General features: G+C 44.0%; 1 protein-coding gene across 9 annotated transcripts in view; it reads right to left on the minus strand.

Annotated features, from left to right (window-relative positions):
- LOC144764028 (uncharacterized) overlaps positions 1-26,599 on the minus strand; it is a 1,051,947-nt gene that overhangs the window by 162,137 nt on the left and 863,211 nt on the right. For 8 of the 9 annotated variants that reach the window (XM_078650166.1, XM_078650163.1, XM_078650164.1 and 5 more), the window contains 2 exons: positions 18,907-19,053; positions 263-421 (listed from right to left, as the gene is read on the minus strand). In XM_078650166.1, the coding sequence (XP_078506292.1) occupies positions 263-421; positions 18,907-19,053 (306 nt within the window). The remainder of the gene's footprint in view (positions 1-262; positions 422-18,906; positions 19,054-26,599) is intronic. The other variant, XM_078650162.1, reaches the window with a different exon arrangement.

Below are 26,599 nucleotides of genomic sequence, written 5' to 3' on the forward strand. Positions count from 1 at the left end.
TACCATCCAACATCAGGAAGGCCTCTACTCATTGGCTCAAAACTGCCACCCGCCAACAGGCCTTCAGCCGGTCTTCTCATCCTTGGCCAGCCTGTCAGAGGAACGCAGAATAATGGTAATATGCAAGTATTTTAATTTACATATAAGCATGCATTGTCATACCTTACGTCTCTCTCTCCATTTCCAGCCATGCATTTGGGCAAATTGCAAATGTATCTGAGTATATTATCTTGTACAATAGACTAGGCGATTACCCGCATACCTTGATAAGGCTTGGTGCACTTTTTTGTGCAGGCCCCGCAGCACTTTTCCTCGTTGGGACAGTTGCCATCACTTCGACACTTGTTGGGCTCTGATGGGACGTTACAGTCTTTGGTATTGCTTTCAGGGGGACACAAGCCCTCTTTCTCTTTCTCTGTAACTGAAAAAGTTCCAATTAACACAACAGCAGTTATTTACTAATGGCTGCACAGGCGCTACAGTGGTGCTGCTCAACTTTGCGTTGCGTCTTCAGGGTTTTAGAATGGCAAGTGTTTGATGCAGTGCTTTGCATCACTTTGCACCATCCCATTAAATAATCCCCAAAAAACACCACTTCCCTGTCAGGACAACACAAATTCATTAAAATCAGTCTTTTTCAATACGACTGACAAGAAACAATTTACAAAAATATAATTTGAAGCAGGAAAAAAACCTGCATGCTTTTTTTTGTTATTTTCCAAGCAAAATGTATTGCTTAAAGCGTGTCGCAGAAGAAGTTACCTGCAATAAGAGATTGTTGCCAAAAAGCAAACTGAAAAACATATAAATGTTGCAAGTTCTTGAAAGTGCAAAGCAAGTAATGTCACCCAGGGATGTAATTCAAAATATAATATCTCCTAGCCAGGCAGAGAGCGGTCTGACCTGAGTATAATAGATGATCCTCTTACATATTTCTGCATGATGCTTCAGTATGTATGAAGAGAGTGCAGGTGAATCCTTTTCCCTCTATGCTGCTGTGTGCAGCGGAGGAAGTATCAAGGATTCTAGTCCCACACAGCCCAGAAATATTTTTTATTTGTATTAATTGTCACATTCGACTTGTGATAATCATTTATTGTTTAAACAGGTCCGAAGCAAACACCCAATTTCAAGTTGCCCACATAATTGTCAAAGCGACCCTCCTTGCACAACTTAAATATTTACACTCAGCCATAAAATTGCGGAGGCCACAAGAAATGTAGGAGCAAAAATACATTAGGTGAGGATTTGAAGAAACTCAGAACACAATCAAGCAACTCTCAACCCTGCTCTGGAGCAGCCCCTGCCTGTGCTGCTCCTTCCAGAAGGGATACAAAGTCACGCTCATTATATATTCATACAAAACTGAAAACGTCTCATCTCCAGCTCCTGAGATCATGGTGATGTGTTGCATCTCACTTTCGGGATACATTATCTCCTTCCTGATCGGATTCCTTTCCCTACTTTCTCCTCTTTAACCAAAGTCTGTTTCCTGCTCTGATCTTTATTCTTGTCTCTTTAGCACACTTTGTTTCTGCCTCTTTCCTTTAAATGTTTCATCTGTTTCTCCCTTCAGCTTTGATGCTGAACTAATCAAATATCTTTCCAAAGGCTCTCAAAATCTCTCCCGATTTTGGGTGTGATGGTAGTGCAAGCTTTTGTTCTATAGAGGATTGAAGTGCCTCTGAATCCAACATATGTTTCTAAAGAAGTTCTGATCGGTATAACTACCCGATAGAAGAATGTTCGAAAATAGCAAAATGGGTTTTAGTAACTAATCATGAATCACTATTTGGAAGGGGACGTTGAGGCGTCTTTTCCAAATCATGATTTCTTAAAGTATATATCAATGTTATGCAATCGACATCCGGTCCCGAAACATTGAAATTCTGCTGTCACAACAGAGGGCGTGCGTTAGACCTGGTAATCCTGAGGGTGGTCTTCCCCCAATCTTTGTGCTTTTTACCTCCTCATTTTCAGGACCTCTTCACATCAGAGAGCTGCTTTGAAGTCACCCCCACATCAAAGGCACATTTGGGAATAAGTTCTGGGGCTCTGATCCCCTCAAATCAGACTCTGCTGTAACTGAAACTCTGCCAGAGGGGCTGATGTACTGCTTAAAGGACTCAACCGGACTGCTGATTTAGAAGGCCTGCTTTTCTGTTAGTTGCCCTGCTGCCAGCTGTTCCCTGACTTTGCTGAAGGAGAGCTGGACTCCAACTGCTCTCCAAGGGCTTGTTGGCTTACTTCCTGTTATTTGAGACTCAGGGATATGCAGTCTCCTTAAAGGAAAAGAAATGCGTTACTTACCTGTAACTGCAGTTATCCAGTATTGGTGTCTTTCATAGATTCAAATGCCTGAATCATTCCCCGTCGTCGAGATGGGAGTCCCCGGTACATAGAAAAGTAATGTCCTATAGACATACATAGAGAAAAGTAGGCCTAAGGGCCTTGCCTTAGTAGCCTATCTATGTCCTTTTGTAAAAAGGACCCAACTCCTGAGGGTAGCCAATCAGCTACCACCTCCCTCTAGAACCTTCCTGTCAGGAGCCTCAGTCTCTCAGATTTTCGTACGCACCAAACTAGGTAGGCGTAATATATGTTATAGAGGGAGAGATGAGACCTTCCTCTGGAGGCGGGAGGGTTGCATGTGAATCTATGAAAGACACCAATACTGGATAACTGCAGTTACAGGTAAGTAATGCATTTCTTATCCAGTATTATGGGTGTCTTTCATAGATTCACATGCCTGAATCAGAGTAGCAAGCAATACATTATGCACATTTGTGATGGAACATTATAAGCAGTCTGAGATAATACATATCATGCGACTAGTAACCATCAACAAGTACAAAGAATAAAGTAAATAAATGTGCATACCAGTACAGGATGGTGGGAAGGAGGAAGGCTCATCTTACTGGAATAGATGGCGAAGTACAGCCTGGCCCACAGCTGCATCAGTTCCGTATCCAGGCAGTAGTGCCTGGTAAATGTGTGCGGCGACTTCCAGGTCGCTGCCCTGCAAATGTCCAGAATCGGCACTCCAGCGAATAGTGCCGCCGATGTGGACACAGCTCGTGTGGAATGAGCTCGGACTTTGGAGTGTAATGGACGTCCGGCTTTGTCATGGCAAAAGGCAATTGCAGATGATATCCATCGTGAAATGCTTTGTTTGGAAAGTGGCATGCCTTTTCTTGGTCTGCTGAAAGCGATGAAAAGCTGATTCGTCTTCCTGAAATGTTTTGTTTTATATAGGTAAAATTTAAGACATCTCTTTAGGTCCAAAGAGTGAAGGGATCTTTCAGCTGCAGTACTAGGATTCGGGAAGAATGATCGGAGTACGAGTGGTTCATTTAAATGGAAGCTCGAGGGGACCTTAGGAATGAAGCGAGGATTAGTTCTTAAAATCACTCTGTCTTCCTTGAACTGCATAAAAGGATCTTCAATGGAAAGAGCATGTAACTCACTGACCCGTCTCGCTGAGGTCAGAGCTAAAAGTAGTGCTGTTTTCCATGAAATGTATTTGATATCAGCCCTATGGATGGGCTCAAACGGGTGTTTCATCAATTGGTTGAGTACCACATTAAGGTGCTATGTTGGTGGAACTCTGCGTGGCCGCGGAAATGATCTATAGAGCCCTTTAAGGAATTGCTTTATCAATCTGTGGGACCAGAGAGAGGGTCCTTTTGAAGTTCTTGTAAAGCGGGAGATTGCTGCCAAATGAACTCTGATAGAGGCATGGGCAAGTCCCGATTGAGCCAGATGTAATAAATATGGTAGTAACTGCTCCGGAGTGATCCGCAAGGGATGGCGATCGTTGTCCTTACACCAAACGCAAAAGTGTTTCCATTTGAAGGAATAAGTCTTGTTTGTGCTGTCTGCTCTTGCCTTAGCTAGGACATCCTTGCACTCCTGCGGGATGTTTAGTTGGTAGAACTCCCGGTACTCAGGAGCCATGCCGATAATCTGAGAGATTTTAGATTCGGGTGGAGTTCTTGGCCTTTGGACATCGAGAGTAGAGATGGATGTTGGCCCAGATGGATTGATGGTTGGACTGAGAGGCGACGGAGGTCCGTGAACCAATGCTGCCTCGGCCAGTATGGGGCAATGAGGATCAAGGTGCAGTGTTCCGTTTTCATTTTCCGAATGACTCTTGTTATCAGGGGAAATGGCGGAAATGCGTAGGCAAACACGTTGCACCAGGCGATGGAAAATGCATTTCCTAGTGACCGGGGTTGGGGATGCCAGCTTGCGAAGTTGTGGCATTTGGCGTTCTCCCTGGTGGCAAAGAGGTCAATTTGCGGTCTCCCCCATTTCGAGAAAATGTTGTTCAGCACTTTTTGGTTGAGTTCCCATTCGTGGGACAGAGACCTCTGTCTGCTTAGAGCGTCCGCTATGACGTTGTCCTTGCCTGGGACATACTCTGCTGTTAGTTTGATATGGTTGTCTACTAGCCAGTTCCAAATTTTTTGCCATTCGCGAGATAGTGTCAGCGAACGTGTCCCTCCCTGCTTGTTCAAGTAGTGCATTGTTGTTGTGTTGTCCGTTCTTACAAGCACTGCTGAGTTTTTGATGCGGGGGAGGAAGGCTTGTAGAGATAGGAGAACTGCCCTCAGTTCTAGTAGGTTGATATGTAGATTCCTTTCTTGGTCTGTCCACTTGCCACTGATTTGCAATTCTTGAAGGACTGCTCCCATCCTTCTAGAGAGGCATCTGTAGTTATGACATGTGGAGTTGCAGGCAGCAGGAACGTTAGTCCTTGCGATAGGTTCTTGGCTGTTCTCCACCAGAGTAAGGCCTTGGTTATTTGTCGAGTAATCACGATGTGATCCTCGAAAGAACCTGTACATTGAGTCCACTGCTTGGTCGAGGCCTCCTGTAGGGGGCGCATTCTGAGCCGACAGTGAGGAATGAGTAGTATACACGAGGACATCATCCCTAGAAGGGACTTGAAAGTACGGACTCTGATGGTGTTCCTCGAAGGTGGCGGTGGCCAGAGTGATTAGCTTGTGTTTTCTTTCCCGAGATGGGAATGCTTTTGAAGAGGTCGTATTTAGAGTTGCCCCTAGGAATGTTATAACTTTGGAAGGCTGTAAGGTTGACTTCTCGTGGTTGAGTGTCAGACCTAGGTGTTTGAAAATATTGAGACAGGCGTTGGAAGGCATTTGTGCGTCTGCCATAGATGGTGCCTTCACCAGCCAGTCGTCCAGGTAGGGCAAGACCTGGTGTCCTTGCTGACGTAGGAAAGCTGACACAGGAGAGAGGCACTTTGTGAAAATGCGAGGCGCTGATTTGAGGCCGAATGGGAGGACACAGAATTGGTAGTGCTGACCTGCTACTGCGAATCTTAGGAATTTTTTGTGACGCCTGTGTATTGGGATATGGTAATATGCGTCTTGCAGGTCCAAAGACGTCATAAAGTCTCCTTCCTCTAGAGATCCCAAGATTGGCTCTTCAAGAAAGTATTGAGTGCCCTGAGGTCTAGTATAGGCCTCCATTTCTTCCTTTTCTGTTGTATGAGAAAGAAGCGGGAATAAAATCCCTTCCCTTTTTGAGCTGATGGGACTCGCTCTATTGCTCCTTTTTTCAACATTGAAGAGATTTCTTGAAGGAGTAATCGCAGGTGCCTGTGTTGAAACTTGCGATGAGGAGTTAACGGGGGGATTGAACTGAATTCCAATGAGTGTCCGTATTGGATTAATTGGAGCACCCACCGATCCATTGTTATTGATCTCCAATTGTGGAGGAAGTGTGCTATTTTTCCTCCAATTTTGAAAGAACGAGATGGTGGAGGGACTGGCTGTTGGAAATGGTCATTGGCCTCCGCCGGCTGGTTTCCTCTGGTTTTTCCCCCTGAAGTTTGATCTCCCGTAGGAGATCTGGCGACCTTGCTGCTGTTGCCGTTGCTGGTATTGTGAACGGCCCTGATTATAGGAATAAGAGGATTTTCCTTGATATGATCCTCTGTAAGAGGGCTGACCCCTGCCCCTGTTCCCTCGAAAGGACTGGTTTTTGAACTGTAATGTGCTGAGGGCTCGTGCTGTGTCTGTATCTTTTTTGATTGTCTGTAAGGCCTCATCTATTTTTTCTCCAAATAGGTGTTGTCCGTCATAGGGCATGTCTAAGACCTTGGTTTGGACCTCCTGGCAGAAGGATGTTGCTTTGAGCCACCCTTGTCTGCGCAAAACTGCTGCCCCTGCCAGCTGTCTGAATCCTGTCATGGCGACATCTACAGCACAATCGATGATTTCCGATGCTGACATTTGTCCCTCCTTAAGGAGTGATTGAACTTCATCCTTGAATTCTTCAGGCATATCTGCTAGGTACGGGACAATGTCTTCCCACAATTGTCTGTTGTATCGGCCTAGTAGCGCAATGGCGTTGGCTACCTTGATAGTCATGGCTGAGGTTGTAGAAAAACGTTTGCCGATGCCGTCCAATTTCCTGCCCTCCTTGTCTGGTGGTGCTGACAGTGGAGAGGACGGATTCCTAGAGTTCTTTTGAGCCGCTTGGGTGACTACAGAATCCGTCTTGGGATGTGCATTAAGGCAGGTAGGTGCTGTTGTTGTTGCCTTATACTTCTTATCCAGTCTGGGTACCACTATTGAAACCGATGCAGGTGTTTGCATTAGTTGCTGACCTTGTTTCCATATGTGATCAATTATGGGAATTGATCTAGCTGTCTTTTTGATCGGATCCTTAAAATCGTATAAGAAACAGTCTGTTTCATGTGATTCCATAGTCATGTGGAATCTAGTGGCTGCTCTCTCTACCAAATTGTGGAATCCGCCAATATCCACTGGCAGAGATTCTGAAGTATTGGGCTCAGGTGTGGCTGGAGAATGAGCGATATAATCTTCATCGTCTCTGTTATTGGACAGGTCGTCCCGAACCTCTCCTTCTTCTGGTTCATCGCCCTCTTCATCAGAAGATTGAATGTGATGAACCGTTTCCCTCTCTTGAAGAATATCCAAAGGTGGTGGTCTTGTCTTTGGAGATGGGTGCGGTCTGGATGATGCTGGAGATTTCTCCGTAAAAGGGGCCGCTGGTGATTCAGGGAATCGTTTTTTATAGTCTTGGATCAAGAATTATAGATCTGTGACTATAGCTGCTGGAAGGCAGATCATAGGAGTGACTTGTGACTGGACTTGTGCATGAACAGTCTCTTTTGTAAAAATGACCTCATCTCCATCGTCATCTGTGCTCTGGCATTTTACAATGAGATCCGAAGGACTAGTAGCTTGATCAAACTGGTCATCTTCTGATTCATCATCTTGTAGGAGACAAGATGGGGGTAATCTTTGTACCCTACTCGGAGATGTTAAATCTGGCGTAATAGGATTTTTAGTATTCTTTTTTGGCGGTATCAAATCTGATTTTTTCCATGGCGTCGACGATGCTGTCGTCGACGACCATGTCGTCGTCGGTGTCGTCGACGGTGCTGACGTCGATCGTTTTTCAATTGTCGATGGTGAGGTCGTCGACGGTCCCTTCGTCGACGGCGCGGTCGTCGGCGGTGTTGTCGTCGACGGTGCCTTCGTCGTCGACGGTCCCGTCAACGGTGTGCTCGTCGACGGTGCCTTCGTCGTCGACGGCGTGCTCGTCGACGGTGTCTTCGACGTCGACAATGCTTTTACCGTCGTCTATGTCTTCGTCGACAGTACGCCAGATGTCGACGGCGTCTTCGTCGTCGGTGCAGGCGTCAACGGTTTTTGTTTTGTCGTCGACGGTGTCGTCGTCGACGATGCCGTCGACGGAACCTTAAGCAACCTCGATTGCTTTTTTATAAGAATAATCAACGACACTGGCTTACCCGTCGTCGACGATTGAGTGGTCGTCGTCGTCGATGAAGAGGCTGACGACGCCATTGTTGTCGACACCGTCGTTGTCGATGTGGAGACATAGGTTGTTTTTCTTGAAGAAAGTATCGACGAACTCGTCGTCAATGACTGCGTTGGCTTTCTGAAGGTGGGAACATCCTTCTCAGACGTGACAGATTTTACCTCAGAAGACTTTGTGGCAGTCTTTTTAGGAGGAACGTCTGTAGGGCTAGGGGAAGCAACCCTTGGCCTCTTCAAGGATAGTTTTGATGAAACTGAAGCCATTTCACTGCTCTCTAAAGACAGGACATCTTCTCTGGTTTTAAGTCTGTTCAACCAGAGGAGAAGTCTCCCTTCTCGATCTTTAAGTGTCTTAGTAGAGAATGTTCTACAAATTCTACATTCTTTAGGACAATGATCAGGATAAAGACAGTAGAGGCAAGTTTCATTCTTGTCATCGACGTGCAGTCTCTTCTTACCACAAGATGAACAGGTTCTGAAAAGACCCTTCTTCTGCTGATCAGCCATTGTTTTTTGTTGAAGAAAATATTCAAGTTTTGTGAGGAAAAGAGATAATCCAAGAAACCTGAGGAGAACTCAGGTGGAGACTCCCTAGCACAACGTGCGGTAGAAAGTCTGAGAGACTGAGCCTCCTGACAGGAAGGTTCTAGAGGGAGGTGGTAGCTGATTGGCTACCCTCAGGAGTTTGGTCCTTTTTACAAAAGGACATAGATAGGCTACTAAGGCAAGGCCCTTAGGCCTACTTTTCTCTATGTATGTCTATAGGACATTACTTTTCTATGTACAGGGGACTCCCATCTCGACGACGGGGAATGATTCAGGCATGTGAATCTATGAAAGACACCCATAATACTGGATAATGTGCCTTTTTGTTTTAAATCTGACTTCCTGCGATTGCATGGACAACAGGCAAGACTTGTTACAGGTATTGCCAAGTTGCCCCAGGGTAACTTTCCCTCAGGACATCGTCCTTTGCACAGATAATGTTCATGGAAACATAAATGCCATTGAAATGCCTTCAAGATCATGGCCAGGTTGTGCTGTGGACCCCACGTGTTGATCTAACTTTATCTATCAATGCCCGACCCCTTTGTTAACCATGAATCCTCTTGAGGATGTAGACTATAGTCAACTCTACACAGGGGCTAAGATACAGTTAAACTCACAGCCAAGTTATCCCATATATTAAAATGTTGTCCAAATGATATGGCAACTACAGAAATAAAAGGTCCTCAGTGAGTACTTTCATAGACCTCGGACTGCTGATTGTTTATATCTATGTCTTTCTCTGTGGTGGAGTTAGGACATGCAGCAGATTAATTACACTGAATTAATTCCACAGTGACTCTCTGCGTGCAAAAAGATGAAGTACAGTAACATATCCTTTGAGATGTCATCAGTTATGTAATCAACAATGTCATTGAACATGTAATAAGTGATGTAACATTTGAGGTCATAGGCAGTGTATGGTGGGGCACAAGTTATAATTACCTCATAGAAGTATAACTGGGGATTTACAGAAGGATCAAGGGTTACGTGATGAACATATTGAGTGTCCACGAGAAGCCCAGAAGAGGCCTTGCCGGAATCCACATCATATGCATTAATTAAGAACATCTATGGGTTAGAGCATGAGCTGTGCACAGTTAAGATCAGATTCAAGAAGTGGCAGCCGCTACTCTGCGTTTCCCAACATATCCTTCACACAGCGCAATTTCAGCAAACACATGTGCATGGACATGCTGTAAACCTGTGCAGTGAAGTGGAATGCTCTCATTCTACAGCCCCAGGACCACCAAGTTGAACATTTATTCCTGCTGCCACCATTTCAAAATGAAGCTCAGAAAGGGTGGTGTTGAAACAAAGCTTTACACTTGGTAACAGCACCCTTACAAATCATTGTGACCATATTTATTGCCAACATGATGAATGGTGTTGCTGATTCCCTTGAGACTGGAACAGTGCATGCTGCACATAGCACAAATTAAAAGTAACTTGTTCAACTACAACTCTCTCACATGCCTGGAAGGGGCTTACCCCCCCCCTCCCAAACCCACACTGCTTCTAAATAAACCCCTTGCAGAATACACAAGCATACACGCTGCTGACACAATTTGCAGCTTATGTTTCAGGTGTGGTGATGCAACATTTGGTTATGCAGAAGAGGCCAACAGTGCGGGTAGGACCTGTGCATATCCTATGGTAGGCAGCAGTGTCCTACTGCCTGTCATGATCTATGACTATAAAGGCAGCATCATGGGAGTTTTATAATGTACAGTGTAATGTGCGCCCCAATCCAGAGAATGGGTGAACAGAAACATGCAGCTGGTGTGCTGTAGAGAAGTATATATATGGGTAAAATAAAAACCTAGAGCCAATATGTGGCTTATCTAGGACTGGATGGGCCATTAACTTCAGAATTGTATTTATTTATTTTAGTGTTTTATAGAGCGCGAACTTGATCCGTGAGGGTATCAGAGCGCTTTACATGATATACAGAGGTGAACAAACAAAAGTCTAAAGTGCAGAAATATACAAAACTATACAAAAGGTTGGCGAGGAGCAGGGGTGTTGAGAACATAGGGGAAAAAGAGGGATACAAGTGTATGATTGCAATCATGGTTAGAGTCAGTAAAAACAAAGGCCCCACATATTCTCTGCCGGGAGAGTTGGTGATCCGGGGAAGAAGCGATAGTCTTAGATTCATCAGGCACAGTGGGGCAGTTGAGGGCAGGCATTAGATGAGGAATTTACCCATGAGGAAGGTTTTGGTCTCCTTCTTGAAACGTGCTAGAGAAGGGATTCTTCTGATGGCGGGTGGGAAAGAGTTCCAAATTCTTGGTGCTGCCCCGGTGAACGCCCTATTGTAGGTTCTTTTTTTCTGAAAAAAAGGCAGGTTGGAGTAAGAGGTTTATAGCGGACCGGGAGTTCCTGCTTCGTCCAGATACCAATAGTTTCTGTGCCAGATAAGCAGTGGACTTTCCATTTAGAGCCTTGTGTGTAATGCATGCCAGTTTCAACTGAATTCTGGGCTTTAGAGGGAGCCAGTTCAGCACTTTCATATGTGGAGAGATGTGTTTGAATTTCCTGGTGCCGGTGAGTTGTCTGGTGGCCGAGTTAAGGCAGGCTTTTAGAGGTGCTAAGGAGATCTTGGGTAGACCAGTAAGGGTGGAACATCCACAATCCTGTCTAGAGATGACTAGTGCTTGAACTGCCATTTTTAAAACAGGAGCATCAATGAAAGGTTTCAACTTCCATAGGTAGCTCAGGTGGAATCTAGCTGATTTAGCCATCGAGTTAATGTGGTCTCACATGTTTAGGTTACAGTCGAGGATTATGCCCAGGGATTTGGCAGAGTCCACAATGGTCAGCGGGCAGTTTAGGGCTGTGATGGCCTTGATCCACATCTGAATCTCCGGGTTGGCTTTTCAAGGGGAGATTAGGAGAAATTCAGTTTTCTTTTTGTTGAGTTTGAGTTGGTTAGCGGCTAGCCATTGGAAAGTCAGTTTCAGGGTCTCATTCAGGGACAGGATCTCCTCGAGCGAAGAGATATTGATGTATATTTGGGTATCGTCCGCGTACATATGGTAAGAGATGTTGGTGGTACGAAGAACTTCTGTGAGTGGCTCTAAGTAAAGATTAAAGAGGGTGGGGGACAGGGTTGAACCTAGGGGGACTCCAACCGTGACCTGGGTGGGAGCTGATAGGTTGCTGTTAATGAGGAATCTCTGAGATCGGTTATGGAGGAAGGACCTGAACCATTCTAGGACCACACCATCCCGACCCATCCTGAGATTGAGGCGTTTGAGTAGGTTATCATGGTTGACCGTATGGAAGGTGGAGGATAGATCTAAAAGGATTAGAAGGCAGATTTTGCCTTGGTCTAGGGCTTGGAGGGCATCGTCCACGATGTGGAGCATAGCAGTATCAGTGCTATGCCCAGGTCTGAATCCAGATTGGAAGTCATCAAGTAGGTGGAAGTTGTTGATGTGCTGACTTAGTTGCTGTAGAACACACTTCTCCAATACTTTGGCTAATAGCGGGATATTGGAGATAGGTCTGAAATTGTCGGAGAAGCTGGGTCCAGTGATGGTTTTTTTAAAATAGGGAGGACTTGGCCGGCTTTCAAGGGGTCCGGAGTCGAGCCCTGCTGAGAGAGGCATTTATTATTGCAGTCCTGTCTTTGATTTGTGTTATTTTTAGTTTTAGAGGGGCAAGATCGTCCAGAATGTTTGATATAGACGACGAGTAATGCTCATTTAGGTCGCTGACCGTGGTTATGTGCGGGGGGGGGGGAGTCAGATTTGCAGCAAGCCTCCAGTTCCATAAGGTCGAGGTTCTTAGTGTCTCTGGTACAGAGGTTGGGAATCACCGGTTGCGGTGTCTTAGTCTTGCGGGTCCCAGGTAAAATGAAGGAGATGGAATGGTGGTCAGACCAGTCACATGGGTCTATGGAGATAAGCTTGACTGAGGATTCCTTAGAAATGATCCAGTCAAGGATGGCCCCTTTTGAGTGGGTTGGCAGAGAGCAGGCTTGAGTCAGGGATTGGTAGGTTAGGCAGGTGTCCAGTGGGCCAGTTGCATTGAAGCCTCCAGGTTTGATAAACTGCTGATTGACTTATGTCTTGCTGCATGCAGTCACTGTCCATTGTTTTCTATCACCCAAGCAAGGCCTGGCATGGACCCTGAGAAGAATAGAGTTGCCTGACATTGGAAAATTGCCCTTTCTGTAAGGTCATCCCCCAATCTTTTGCCTTCCTCTTCTTCCTACTTTTGCTGAATTTGTTTTTGTTGGCTTTAAGACTCTGATCACTTTACCACTGCTAACCAGTGCTAATGTGCATGCACTCTTTCATCTAAACATGGTAGCACTTGCTCATACTCAATTGGCATATTTCATTTACTTATATATCCCTAGTACAGTGCACTATATGTGCCCAGGACCTCCAAATCAATGCTTCTAATGCACCTGCAGCACTGATTGGTGCACCCACTAAAGTAGCCATTTAATTATGTCTCAAGGCTGCCAGTGCAGAGCTTGTATGTGCAGTTTACACTGCCATACCGACCATGTAAAATAAACCCTTTGCCTGGCACAAACCTTTCCTTTTTTACATGTACATCACCTCTAAGGTAGACCCTGGGCATCCCAGATGTCAGGGTGCAGTGAATTTAAATGGCAGGACAAGTACTTTTAAGTTTTACATGTCCTGATAATGAAAAACTCTCAAAGTTGTGTTGTACTACTGCAAGGCCTATATCTCCTGTAGTATGACATTAGGATTAACTTATTACATTTTATAAGTGTAAATTCCTATGAAGAAGAGATGAAATCTCCAAGTCCAGTGTCTCTGGAATCACAGTTCAAAATCTAAACTTATGGTGAAGTCAGAATTTAAATTGCAATTCTGAAAATGCAGCTTTTAAAATGTTGGCATCTTCTTTCCTAAGCCATGTGTCACCTGCAGCCTGCCTCTGGTCACATGACTGGGTGTAGTTGTCTACAGCTCATGAGCATAAGATGGTAGGTCGTAGGCATATGATGCTATATTTCGGCATATGATGACAGTAAATTATGGGCATGTACAGGGATATGAAGGTGCAGATACTATAAAAGGTTCACCAGGTAAGCAATGGCTGCACTTGGCAGTGTGATGCTGCATGAGGCCTTGTCTCAGAGTTGAGCTGTTCCTATGAGGATCATTACTGATTTGCATAAAACAGGTCTCTGTTTATGGTGGCACAGAGGGAGTAATACAATGAGTCGGAATGCTAGCCAAAGTGATAGATTTTTAACAAACAGAAGAGGGATTTTATTATCAATACAGGCTAAGTAGCACAGTCATCCTGGATATCATAGACCTTTTAAATCCCCATCCCCACTAATGTGCAGGTGTTGTGCTCGTTAAACCTATTGGCCAGTGGTAGTTACCAGGATGTGATAGCTGTTACAGGAACGGTGTCTAGGAGTACGCTATTTTGTTTCTTCAGGAAATTACTAGATGCCATTCTAATCTACAACCACCTCTACATATACCTGCCCAGTAACGTGCAAGAAATACAGCATACAACATTGTAATTTTACAGGATTGCAAATTTCTCCCAGGTGATAGGGTGTATAGATAGGATACATGTGGCCATATGCCCACCATCCCATATTAAATATTTATTTAGGAACCTCAATAATACCCATTCCCTTACCATTCAAGGTGAATGCAGTGCCCATAAACAAAATCACTGTTCCCGGAAGCACCCATGACTCCTAGATGTTTAGGCACTGCAGATTTCACAGACAACTGGAAAGAGGGGCGTTTGATGATGGATATTTATTAGGAACAGAAAATACATGTCCAATTGAATATGTAATTGCCCAATAAACGCAAAATGCATGTTGACTCACACTAAATTATGTTTATGTTTTTCAGGTGACAGTGCATATGCCCTGCACCCATGGATTCGTACACCCTACCTCTCTCTCACCAAACAGAATGAGAGGGGATATAACACAGCACATCGTTCCCCCAGAATTGTCATTGAGTGGCCAGTTGGGCTGCTGAAATCCCAGTTTTGTTGCCAGCACAAATGTGGGGGCGACCTGCACTTTGCACCATAAATTGCCTGTAAGATGGTAGCAACCTATGTCACACTACACAACATTGTATGCAGCAGAGACCTACACATTGCAGTGTCAGATTCTGAATCTGACGATGAACAACCTGTACCCCCAGTTCAGCATCCAACAGAGGAGAGCAGAGCAGGGGAAGGGAGAAGGTGCAGGGCAACATTACTAAACCTTTCTCTGCAAGCTAAGTCATGATTAATTACACCTATTGAAACAAAATACTTGCACAATAGTTTGAGTGATCAAAGTAAACCGGATGTGTCACATGTTTCACTACTGTTTCATGGTAAACTGGTTTGCACATAAATATATGAAACATTACATCAACAAGAAGGCTGAATATAACACCTATCTAACATTAAACAAAATATATAGGCACCCCAGCATCCCTACCCTCAATTTTTCCTGTAAAAAATGTCCAATATGGGACATGCCACCAGGTGGAGGTTCTGAAGTACGGCTGCTAGTGCGTTACAGCACTTGTGCATCTGTGGCAGAGATGATGCTGACACTCAACAATTCCTCACTGTCAGGTTGTTCCTCAATCACCTCACTTGCAACTTGCATTCTTTATATGGCTACCAGTGCAGTGGCATCGTGGTCAAGGCTCCTCAACACATCCCCACTGAAGGGCCCTATTTCTGCCTGAAGTGTCACAGCACACTGTGACAAGGCTGAGGTGACATGTACAAGCCTTCCAGTGGACCTTTTTAAGGCACACGTCAACACAGCTCTGCTCCTCTCTCTCAGTCTCTGGATGGTTGTGTCCTCTGCCATCTGTGTGTATAGTTTAGCTATGACATCAGTGAGGTTGTCCATTTTAGTGTATCGAAGCCCACTGATATTGCATGCTGAATGGAACGCAGTTTATGCATTTAATTTCTGTGTGCTGCAGGTGCTGAATTTGCAGCATGGATGCCTCAATACCACTAAACTGCGCTTCCTGTTTGGTATTTGACCCGGACCCAGTAGGGGACTGAATGTAAGGTGTATTACAGCACCAAAGAGCTTGCCCTGCAGTATGCTGGTGTCAGGGCCTCAAAACATGCGGCTGGATTGGAGTGGGTAGCTGGATGTCATCCTTATATGAAGGTGACTGTGGGAAGAAATACGTACCACTGGCGTGGGCATGAGGTGGTGTAGATAGGTTCTCACCTTATCCTGCTCCTCCCTCCTCCATTTGGACCTGTTCTTCTCACAATCTGAGGATTCAATTTCTTCCTCAGTGGCATGTATTTGGAGAATAGACATGCTATTACTTTTGTTACATGGGGGACCCGTTTTGTTTTTAGTTCTACTATATGATGCAATTAGTGTCTGACACTCACTGCACTTTATGATTATTTGACTACAAGTCCCATGATGCACCATAAGGGATACTTTATCTGTGTAATGGTTCCAAACTGAACTGCCTGTATGAGCTCTATTTATACATGCATATAGTATAAAGTTATATGAAGGTACACTTACTTTGCAATTGTGCAACTGCAGAAGTGTCAAGGATGCAAAAATCAACAACTGCCTCTGACTCCAGGGTAGTCTCCACCATTGCCTCCAGTGTTGTGGGTGGGGTACAGCTGAGGGACCACCTTCTGTGGCCTGGGACTTACTCAGGCATGTTGCAACCCTTTCTTTAATGCGAGGCCGGAGGTCACACCACCTTTTCCTTGTTTCTTTGACCGACCGCGGTGCCAAGCCTAATACATTTATTTTTTGCTACATGTCCTTCCAGATTTTATGTTTTTAGGTCTCAGGCACAGTCATGGATGCACAAATAAACAGCTCCTTATGGTTGTTGCAGCACTCCTCAGTTCGTAAACAATTGCTCAGTACACAACAGCAGATATGTGACGATATCAGTTACCAACAAATAACAATATACAGCACCCACGTGCAAAATAATCCCAGACTGAACAAATCATCCTGTTATACATCAAATTCTTGAGTTGCCCACAACCACAACCTCCCACTATCGTCATTCACAGTTCTCTGTTAGCACGCTATTGATCCCAGATTTTCTCACATTTTCGTGGGTAACCCCGACTCTGGTAGACCAGCTGCTCCACCCACTGGCACCAATTTAAATCATTTTCCCAGTCCTGGACACTCAGAGGTCAATTCACTCCCCATATCTTTGGAATGTTTCTCTTAGTGATGCCATGTGCTAACATTAGCTACATCTTCCAATATCTGGGCCACACCTCTTCACCTATTATATGTAATATGTGTATTCTAACCTGTTTAGGTTCAAACCTATAATAACTGACAAAACCCCACCGAAAGGAAAATAGCCCTCACCAATAAGCATATAAACACTGAAAAAACACCTTTGCAACCCCAAACTAAATGCCATTCATCGAAAGTAAAAGGTGAGTGAAAGAGTCATTTTTATTTCTTCCTGAAGGGGCCAATACCATGTACCGTTATTATACAAAGCAGGAGCCAGAAAGACTGGGCTAACATTATTCTACTTGAGTTGTGTTGTTTAGGGATATCACTAAAATATTGTTTCTTCTTCCTTTGCCTTTTTCTGTTTTGTGGTCTTTGTTCTAAAGATACAGGGTTTAGAAGCATGTCTTACGTCTTATTTGAATATTTTATAAACTGTAGAGATACCGGAAATATCAACATCATATTTGATATTTTGGCTATGTTTGATTCGTTCACTGATAGGTAAAATGCCTGGTTTCATAAGAATTTTTCACAATATGTATCATCACACTTACCCACAGATAGAGCATGAGTGAAAACCTTTGATACATCAGCCCCCTTTTCTAGTGAGTCAGTATTGATAGTAGGTGTGTTGCCAAACACCCCAGGCTTAAAACATTCAATGCAATGTGTAGTGACAGGTATATGTGAACAGAGTGCTGTCACCAAGTATCCGAGATAGTGGTGAAAATATGACACTAGAAGTTTGGAAAACATGGAACACAGTGTCACTTGCAATGCTGCTGCAAAAAGTTCTTACCAAGTTTTACAAAGATTGGAGTGATATTGTTTGTATTTGCAGTAATTCAGTTATGTATATGAAAAAGGAGTGCAATGACCTGTCAAAATCGATACCTGAGCAGAAGTGCTTCCCTGTAAGAGATGTTTGCCACTTGCTAGATGTTATGCTGAAAGCATCTTTACATTCTTCAGAGTTAATGAAGATTGCTATTGACTTTGTAGCCCATTCTGGTGCACTGTTTCGTTATGCACAGGAACTAAAACGCATATATTTCTTATTTTGTGCTTTGTGTGGCATTGAAGAAAGAGTTATCTGAACTCTGTTATTTAGCTGGTGGTTCTCAGTCCTAGAGATCTTGAATGCTACATTATCCATGTGACGACCGTTTACAACATTTTTGCTTAGTGATGATGGCAATAGCAAGAAATGTGAAGATCTTTGTTCGGATATTGATAGTGATGTGAAAAAAGTACACTCTACTGCATTTTTACAGGAAAACATGACTACTGTAGTGGATATAATGAAAGAAACTAGAGAATGCTAAAACCCAAAACCAAGTGTTCAGCGTAGTTGTTGTAAATTTGAAACATCTCCTTGAGAGTAGGCTGGGGGACACTTTCAGTGACTTTGGCACTGCAACATGTTCCATGTTAGAATTCTTGCGACTTGGTAAGCAAAAAAATGTTGAGGAACAATTCAGGAAATGTTATTTTACAGTGCATGAGAAATGGCTTGCAATGATGCCTAGAAATATCCCTTCACCAAGCATCGTATTTAAAGTCAATGAAGCCTCACTTAGGGACTCTGTACAAGTTCTAGATCCCTTCAGTAAAGGGGAATTTTTACTCCAGATTTTTAAAAGTACTTCTTCATTTTTGACTGCTTCTGTAACTGAGGGCATGTGCACTCGGTTCATGAAGTACCTGTCCCAGAAATCAAAATGTTTAGGTGCATCATTATTGGCATGGATAGCTATGTCAGTGGCCAGAGTTAGAAAATTGTGTACTGCCTGTTTTGGCGATGCCCGTCTTAAGTGCCAATGTTGAGAGGTCCTTTTCACAGATTAACGTTCTCAGTGGAAAGAAAGAGCGAGCACACATAACCAAAGACTCATTTAACCGCATGCGCGCTAGCGGTTTTCCCGCTGCACGCTGCGATTTAAAAAAACCCGCGTTACGTGACGAGCTCAGCTCGTCATCCGCGTAGCGCAGGTTACGCCCATGACGAGCTGAGCTGGTCATGAGCGCCGAAGGGGTTAAGAATTATTGTATGGTGTACTACAATAAGTTTATTTGTAAAACCGTGTTTTTACCTCTTTTTCCGTGTGCGTAGACAGTCCATACACAGAAAACAAGCATTAATAAAAGCAAAACATTCCATAAACACCATAAAAACACTACTTTTTTAAGTTTTTGAAAACACTGAAGAAACCCCACCAGAATTTACCAAAAATAGAAACTGAACAGTAGACCAGGAGATTACCCGCATACCTCGCGGAAGTTTGGTGCACTTTTTGGCACAGGCACCGCAACACTTTTCCGCTGCAGGACAGGAGCCGTCACTTAGGCACTCGTCTGACTGTAATGGGGATGTACATTTTATGGTATCGGCTTCATAGGGACACAAGCCCTCTTTGTCTGTAACAGAAAAAATGTCAATTAACACAATGGCAGTTATCTACTAATGGCTGCACAGGTGCTTGAGGGGTGTTGCTCTATTTTGTGTAGTGTCTTCAGGGTTTTAGAATGGTAAGTATCTGACACAGCATACTACTGGGAAGACTACTAACAATTCAGAGGATAGTAATAAGATACAGATGTTCTTTCTAAATAAGATCAAGGATATTTTAATGGATATAAGTAACACCCTTATCAGTCCATGCCCCCTGCCAGTTGAAGAACGACTGATCGCTCAGGGCGAGAAGCTCTCCATATTTCTGACGCTAGACTAGACTCTTTATCTCGCATATGGCCAGAGTTAAGTCTGGTTCACCAGAGGATGCCTGCCTACCAAGGTTATTTAAGAAGATTCTTCCTGTGCTGGGGAGGGATCTGCTCTCCTTGATTAACCAATCCCTGACAACTGGAAAGGTTCCACTCAATCTCAGGGAAGCTATGGTAACCCTGTTGCTGAAGAAAGCAGGGGCAGGCATTCATAACCTGAAAAATTATCGACCTCTATCTAAGCTCCCCTTCCTGGCTAAAGTAGTGGAACAACATATGCACAAAACCCTCTCCCTGTTCATAGAGGAACATCAGTTGCTTCATGTGCGACAGGAGGGTTTTAGGGCCCACCACAGTACAGAGCTGGTGATGCTAGCAGTGCTGGAGGAGCTAAGGCTTGCGGCTGACAAGAAGAAGCCCTCTGCTCTGATCCTGCTGGACCTAACAGCTGTATTCGACGCAGTGAACCATGCCCAACTGTTGGTTTGGATTCAGAAGCTGGCAATCTCTGGTGTGGAATATCAAAGGATTTCCTACTTTTGAAGGGCCGGACCCAAAAGGTTCAGCTAGGGGGATGTTTGCCCAGTAAAGGTGCACTGTCTTTTGGAGTTCCACAGAGATCCGCACTGTCCCCACTACTTTTTAACATCTACCTCCAGCAACTGGTGGCGGATTTTGCACAAATGGACTGTTGAGTGTTCAACTATGTGGATGACACTCAATTGACCCTCCGTATTGACAGCTCTCTTCAATCGCACTCCCCTGTACAGAACATCCTTAGTTTTACAATGAACTGGATGACTGCCAACTCACTTAATGTAAATCCCGGTAAGACCTAGGTACTAGCCATCACCATGGGAGGTAATCCCTGGTCTAACATCTTTTGGCCACAAGAGCTGGCAACTACAGCCATACCGGCACCTGTTGTGAAGAGACTGGGCATTAAGTTAGACGCCAAGTGTACACTGTAAAATCAAGTGGCCACTGTGGTAGGGACTTATGTGGGCCTATTGAGGCATCTCAGTAAACAGGAACCCCTCCTATCGCTTTCAACTCTGTGCAGTGTGGTGACGGCACTGATTTTGTTGCAACTGGACTACGGCAACATACTATATATTGGGCTGCCAGACAAGCTGTTAGGTAAGCTGCAAGTAGTAATGAATGACGCAGCGAGATTCATTTTTAAGCTCCCAAGATGTGAACATGCCACTTTACTACTGCAGCAGCTTCACTGGCTCCCAATTAAGCAGAGGGCCAGGTTTAAGGGCCTATGTATTGCACACAAAGCTCTTTTTGGTCTGGCACCGGAATACATTAAAGGTCGCCTAAGGAGATATGTGCCTGGTCGTGTCCTCCTCTCTTCCGAGGAAGACCTGCTGTCCTGTCCATGGTTGGACAAAGTCACCATGGGTGGACAAGCTTTCTCAGTTTTGATTCCTCAACTTTGGAATAAGTTGCTGGAGAGTCTACGTAGGAAAGCCACCCTCCTTCCATTCAGGAACAAACTAAAGACCTTCTTGTTCACATAGGCCGGGGGACAAGATGAGCTCTGACTGGGTGAGCTCGGTGATAAGTACCTGCTGGTATGGTTTTCTAATTCTCTCATAAGCGCTAAGAGACCGTTGGTGATTATGCACTATACAAATGCCACTTAACATTAACATTAACACAGTGCTTTGCATCACTTTGCGCCATCCTATTAAATAATCCCCCAAAAACACTGCTTTGCTGTTGGCACCAGGCAAATGAATTAAAATCAGTGTTTTATAAAAAAAAATAACAAAGAAGAAATGTACAAGAATAGGACTTGAAACTGGAAAAATCCTGCATGTTTTCTTTTTGTTGTCATTTCCCAAGCAAAATATATTGCTTTAGAAGAAAACTGCAAATTAACGTTTAGCAGAAGTTGCCCTGCAATAAGAGATTGCTGCCAAAAAGCAAACTGAAAAATCATAAATGTTTTTAAGTTCTTGAAACTGAAAAACGATTAATGTCACCCAATGATGTAATTGAAAATAAAACATTTCACAGCCATACCAAAAAAATAAATAGACGGGTTGATTAAGCATCTGCCCAGCGTATAATAGATGATTCTGTTAGATATTTCTGCATGATACTTCAGTATCTATAGAGGGTGTGCAGGTGAATCATTTTCCCTCTATGCTGATGTGTGCAGCGGAGGAAGTGTCAAAGGTTCTAGACCCACACAGTCCAGAAATTAATTTTATTTATATTCTCTCTCATATTCGCCGTCTGATAATCATTGTACTGTTTAAATAGGTACAGAAAGATAGGGGCATGAATCCAAAACTAAATGTCAACTGTCCTACATGGATGGTAAAGCCACCCTCCTTACACAACTTGAATATTTACACTCTACCATAAAAGTTCGGAAGCCAGAAGAAATTTAGGAACAAAAAAAACCTTAGGTGTGGATTTGAAGAAACTCAAAAAATAATCAAGCATCACTCAAACCTTCTCTGGAGCAGCCCCCTCCCTATTTAGCCTCTTTCCAGAAGGGATACAAAGTCACACTCGTTATATATTCACAAGAAACTGAAAACCCCTCATCTCCAGCTCCTGGGATCATGGTGATGTTTTGCATCTCATTTTCTGGATACATTATCTATTTCCTGATCTGATTCCTTTCCCTGCTATCTCCTCTAACTAAAGTCTGTTTCCTGATCTGATTTCTATTCTTGTTTCTGCCTCTTTCCTTTAAATGTTTCATCTGTTTCTTCCTTCAGCATTGACGCTGAACCAATCAAGTACCTTTTAAAAGGCTCTCAACATTTCTTCTGATTTGGGGTGTAAGGCTAGTGCAAGCCTTAGTTATGTTTAGGATTAAGGTGCCTCTGAATCCAAGATATGTTTCTTAAGTAGTTCCGACCGGAACAACTACTCGATAGAAGATTGTAAACTAATACATTAGAATGTTACCAAATCGGAAAATAGTTTAGGAACCAATAACGAATCGCTATTTGGAAGGGGCACGTTGAGGGCGTCTCATCCAGATCGTGATTTGTTAAAGTATGCATCAATGTTTTGCTTTCAATACCCAGTCCCAAAACATTGAAATTCTACTGTCACCTTAAAGGGTTTGTGTTAGACCTGCCATCTTTAAGGTGGTCTTCCCCCAATCTTTTTGCTTTTAACCTCCACGTTTTGCTGAATCTTTTTGTTGACCTGACTTTGAGCACTTTCCCACTGCTGATCAGTGCTACAGTGCATGTGCTTCTTCCCAAAACATGTATGTAATTGGTGTCTACCTGATTGAGGTATTTATTTTACTTGCAAGTCCCTTGTAACGTGGTATACCATATAACCAGGGCCTGTTAGTTAAGTGCTACTAGTGGGCTGCAGGACTGATTGCACCACCCACAGAAGTAGCCTTTCAAACCTGTCTCAGACCTGCCAGTGCAAGGTTTGTGTCTGCACTTTACTGCCACTTCGACTTGGCAATTCAAACTATTTACCAAGTCTTAAACTACCCTCTTATTACATATATGACATCTCTAAGGTAGAACCGAGGTAGCCCTATGGGCAGGGTTATATGTAAGTAAAAGGTAGGACAAGTACTGTTGGGTTTTGCATGTCCTGGTAGTGACAAACCGTGACATTTGTTTTTCACTACTGTGCGGCCTACCCCTCTCAAACATTAGCATCAGGAATTCCTTAATATATTTTTAAGCTGTAATTCCTGATCATGCAGGAGTAGCTTTTCCATGTTTCATATCTTTAAAATGGTGATGATAAATCCTCCTTACTTGTGAAGTTGGATGTAATATTACTGTTTTAGAAATGCTACTTTTAGAAAGTGGACATTTCTTTACACTTACTGATCTGTGTGCCTGACAGTCTGTCTCCAATACATGTGTGGTGTGGGTGACAGCTACACTTCGTGCATTTAATCTAGACAACCCAAAGACAGGAAGGATAGGTTTATCTGAGTACCCCTCTGCATACAACTACATTCTGATGGCCTTGCATGGGCAAGATTGAAGGGAAGGGCTAATACTTCACTTTAATCAAGTGTGCCCTGTCCCCAAACAAAGGGTGCTTTACCCCCAAAAGATAGCCCGTTAGACAGGGCTGGAAAGAAAGGGGGACCTCTGCACCTGAGAGAGAGAGCTGCTTTAAAGTCACTCCCCACATCAATGGCAATTTTGGGTATAACTATTGGGGCTCTGACCCCTCAAATCAGACACTACTAGACTGGTAAATTAAACTCTGTCAGAGAAGCTGCTGTGGTCCATGAAGGACTCAACTGGACCTATGATCTGGAATGTCTGGTTTTCTGTTTGTTGCCCTGCTGCCTGCTGTTCCTTGACTTTGCTGAAGGAGAGCTGGACTCTGCCTTCCTGCCAAGTGTTCTCCAAGGGCTTGTTGGCGTTCCTCCTGTTACTGGGAACTTAGGGATACCAAAGTCTCTACCCCTTTTTCTATGCATGGCTCACTGAAAATAGTCCAGATACTTGCAACATGGATTTTGAAGCATCTCTTGTCTCTGGGTAGCAGAACCGGTGCATCGAGCCTGTTGCGGGGGAAGATTTGGTGCATCATATCAGAAAAACTGCTTTGCCCTCTGAAAGTGACGCTTCATACAGCGTATCGCCCTCGTTGCAGCTTAGTGAGATCAATGCAGCTCCTCAACTGCGTGGAGAAACTTGATGCATCGTGTGATGCCTCTGGGCTCTGGCACCAGTCTACAGAACCAATGCATCCCCATCACCACAACGAGAAGATTAATGTATTGCTCGACTGGGGAACCCGCATCGACACATCTCACAACGCATCTTGCTGATGTGACCAGTTATGGTACTTTGTTCACCTGGGCCTGTGTGGGTCATGTAGCCAGCCAGTGCTACATAGTAGTTGGCCCGAACTTTGACTTTGCCCCAGTCCAGTCCAGCATGACCAGTTAACCCATTTTACGCTATTTGCTTCTCAGCGCTACACTGTATTTATTCCCTTAAAGTTCAATATCACAATTGCTATATATTGAATTGTTTTGTTTTGGCCTTGTTTTGTTAAGAATATAATATTCTATGTTTCTAAACCAGTGTGGGATCCTTTCATGGTGTGTGGATTGTTTTACTGTGTGTGTGTTGCACAAATACTGCACGGATTGCCTCTTTAGATTAGCTTGACTGCTCTGTGCCAAGCTACCAGAGGGTGAGCACTGCAAATTTTTAAAGTGTATCTGACTCACTTGGACTAGGATTATAGTTCCTGCTTGTACAGGGTGCATACTCTGACAACCAAAGCATCTCCACCCCAAGCAGCCTTTGTCTCTGACCCACAAGAGCACAAGGGATGCCACCTCAGGGGGTCAGAAACATGCCTGTGTGTGGCAGGCTGGTGCAGACCAGTTATCTGGACACAAGGGAGTTGGCTGTTTTTCAGGGGGCATCTCTAAGATTGCATGTTGTAATACATCCAGCACTGGCATCAGTGTGGGTTTATTATGCTGAGGAGTTTGATACTAAACTCATTAGCATTCAGTAAGCTATCATGGAGCTGTGGAGTTGGGATGATAAACTCCCAGCCCATGAACTCAATATGGCTCCACTGCATTTGCAATCCCTGTGAATGGCGCATACACTGTAGGGGCACATTGCTAAAGCAGCTGTGGCCTCACCTGTGCTATAGTGCACCCTGTCTCAGGGCTATGAGGTCTGCTAGAGGGGTGACTTACCTGTGCCACAGAAAATGGTTGGAGGGCATATCACACAATGTGTGCAATGCCCACTATTAAGTTTTGTCTGCACCAAAGCACACAGTCTGCAATGGCAGTGTGCATTTGTTTGGTGAGGGATATCTAAGGGTGGCACAATATATGCTGCAGCCCTTAAAGACCCTCTCTGGTCACAAGGCCCTTGGTACCACTGGTACCTTTTACTAGGGACTTACATGTGAGCCAGAGATGTGCCAATTGTGGAAACAAATGTACAGTTTGGGAAAGAACACAGGCACTGAGAACCTGATTGGCAGCGACCCAGTGCACACGTAGTCAAAGTACATCAGATACCAGGCAAAAAGTGGGGAATGTAACCATGCAAAAAGGGGCTCTTTCCTGCACTCTTTGCATAGAAATAGAAGAAATGCAGTATGCTTTAAGAAAGGTTAACATATTTTGAGATGTCATCAGTTATGTATTCAGTGATGTCAGTGAACATGTTGTAAGTGATGTAAAATTTGAGGTCATAGGCAGTGCATGGTAGGGCATAAGTTATAGTTAACTTGCTGAAATAAAACGAGTCATTTACAGAAGGATCCAGGGTTACATGGTGAACATACTGAGTGCCCAAGAGCAGCCCAGAAGAGGTTTTACTGGAACCCACATTAATTAAGAACATCCATGGATTAGTGCATGAACTGTGCACGGTTAAGATCAGATACATGAAGTGGCAGCCATTGCTCTTTGCTTCCTAGCATGTCCTTCACACAGCGCAATTTCAGCAAACACAGGTGCATTGACATGCTGTGAACCTGTGCAGTGAAGTGGAGTCCTCTAATTCTACAACCCCAGGACCACAAGTTGAACATTCATTCCTGTTGCCCCATTTCAAACTGAAGCTCAGAAATGGTGGTGCCAAAACAAAGCTTTACACGTGGTAACGGCACCCTTACAAACCATTGTGACCATATTTATTGCCAACATAAATAACGGTGCTGCTTTTTTCCTCAAGCCTGGAACAGTGCATGTTGCACATAGCACAAAGTAAAAGTACCTTGTACAACTCTCTCTCTTGCCTGGAAGGGGCATTCCCCCAACATTGCTTTTAAATAGACCACTTGCAGAATACACAAGTATACACACTGCTGATACAAATTGCTCCTATATGTCAGATGAGGTGATGATGCAACATTTGGTTATGCAAAAGAGACCGATACTGCAGATAGGACCTGTGCCTGTATCACATCCTAAGTTAGGCAGCAGTGTTCTACTGCCTGCTATCTGACAGATGGCCCTGGAGATCTATGACAATAAAGGCAGCATATTGAGTACTATAATGTACCGTGTAATATGTGCCTCAGAAACATGCATTTGGTGTGCTGTATAGAATTATCTATACGGGACAAATAAAATCCTAGAGCCAATATGTGACTTATCTAGGCCTGTATGGGCCATTAACTTCAGAAGGCAGGTGTCCAGCTGGTCAGTTGCACTGAAGCCTCCAGAGTTGATAACTTGCTGTTTGACTTATATGTTGCTGCATGCAGTCACTGCCCATTG

Source organism: Lissotriton helveticus, chromosome 6, assembly GCF_964261635.1.
Source record: "Lissotriton helveticus chromosome 6, aLisHel1.1, whole genome shotgun sequence".
Taxonomy (NCBI): domain Eukaryota; kingdom Metazoa; phylum Chordata; class Amphibia; order Caudata; family Salamandridae; genus Lissotriton; species Lissotriton helveticus.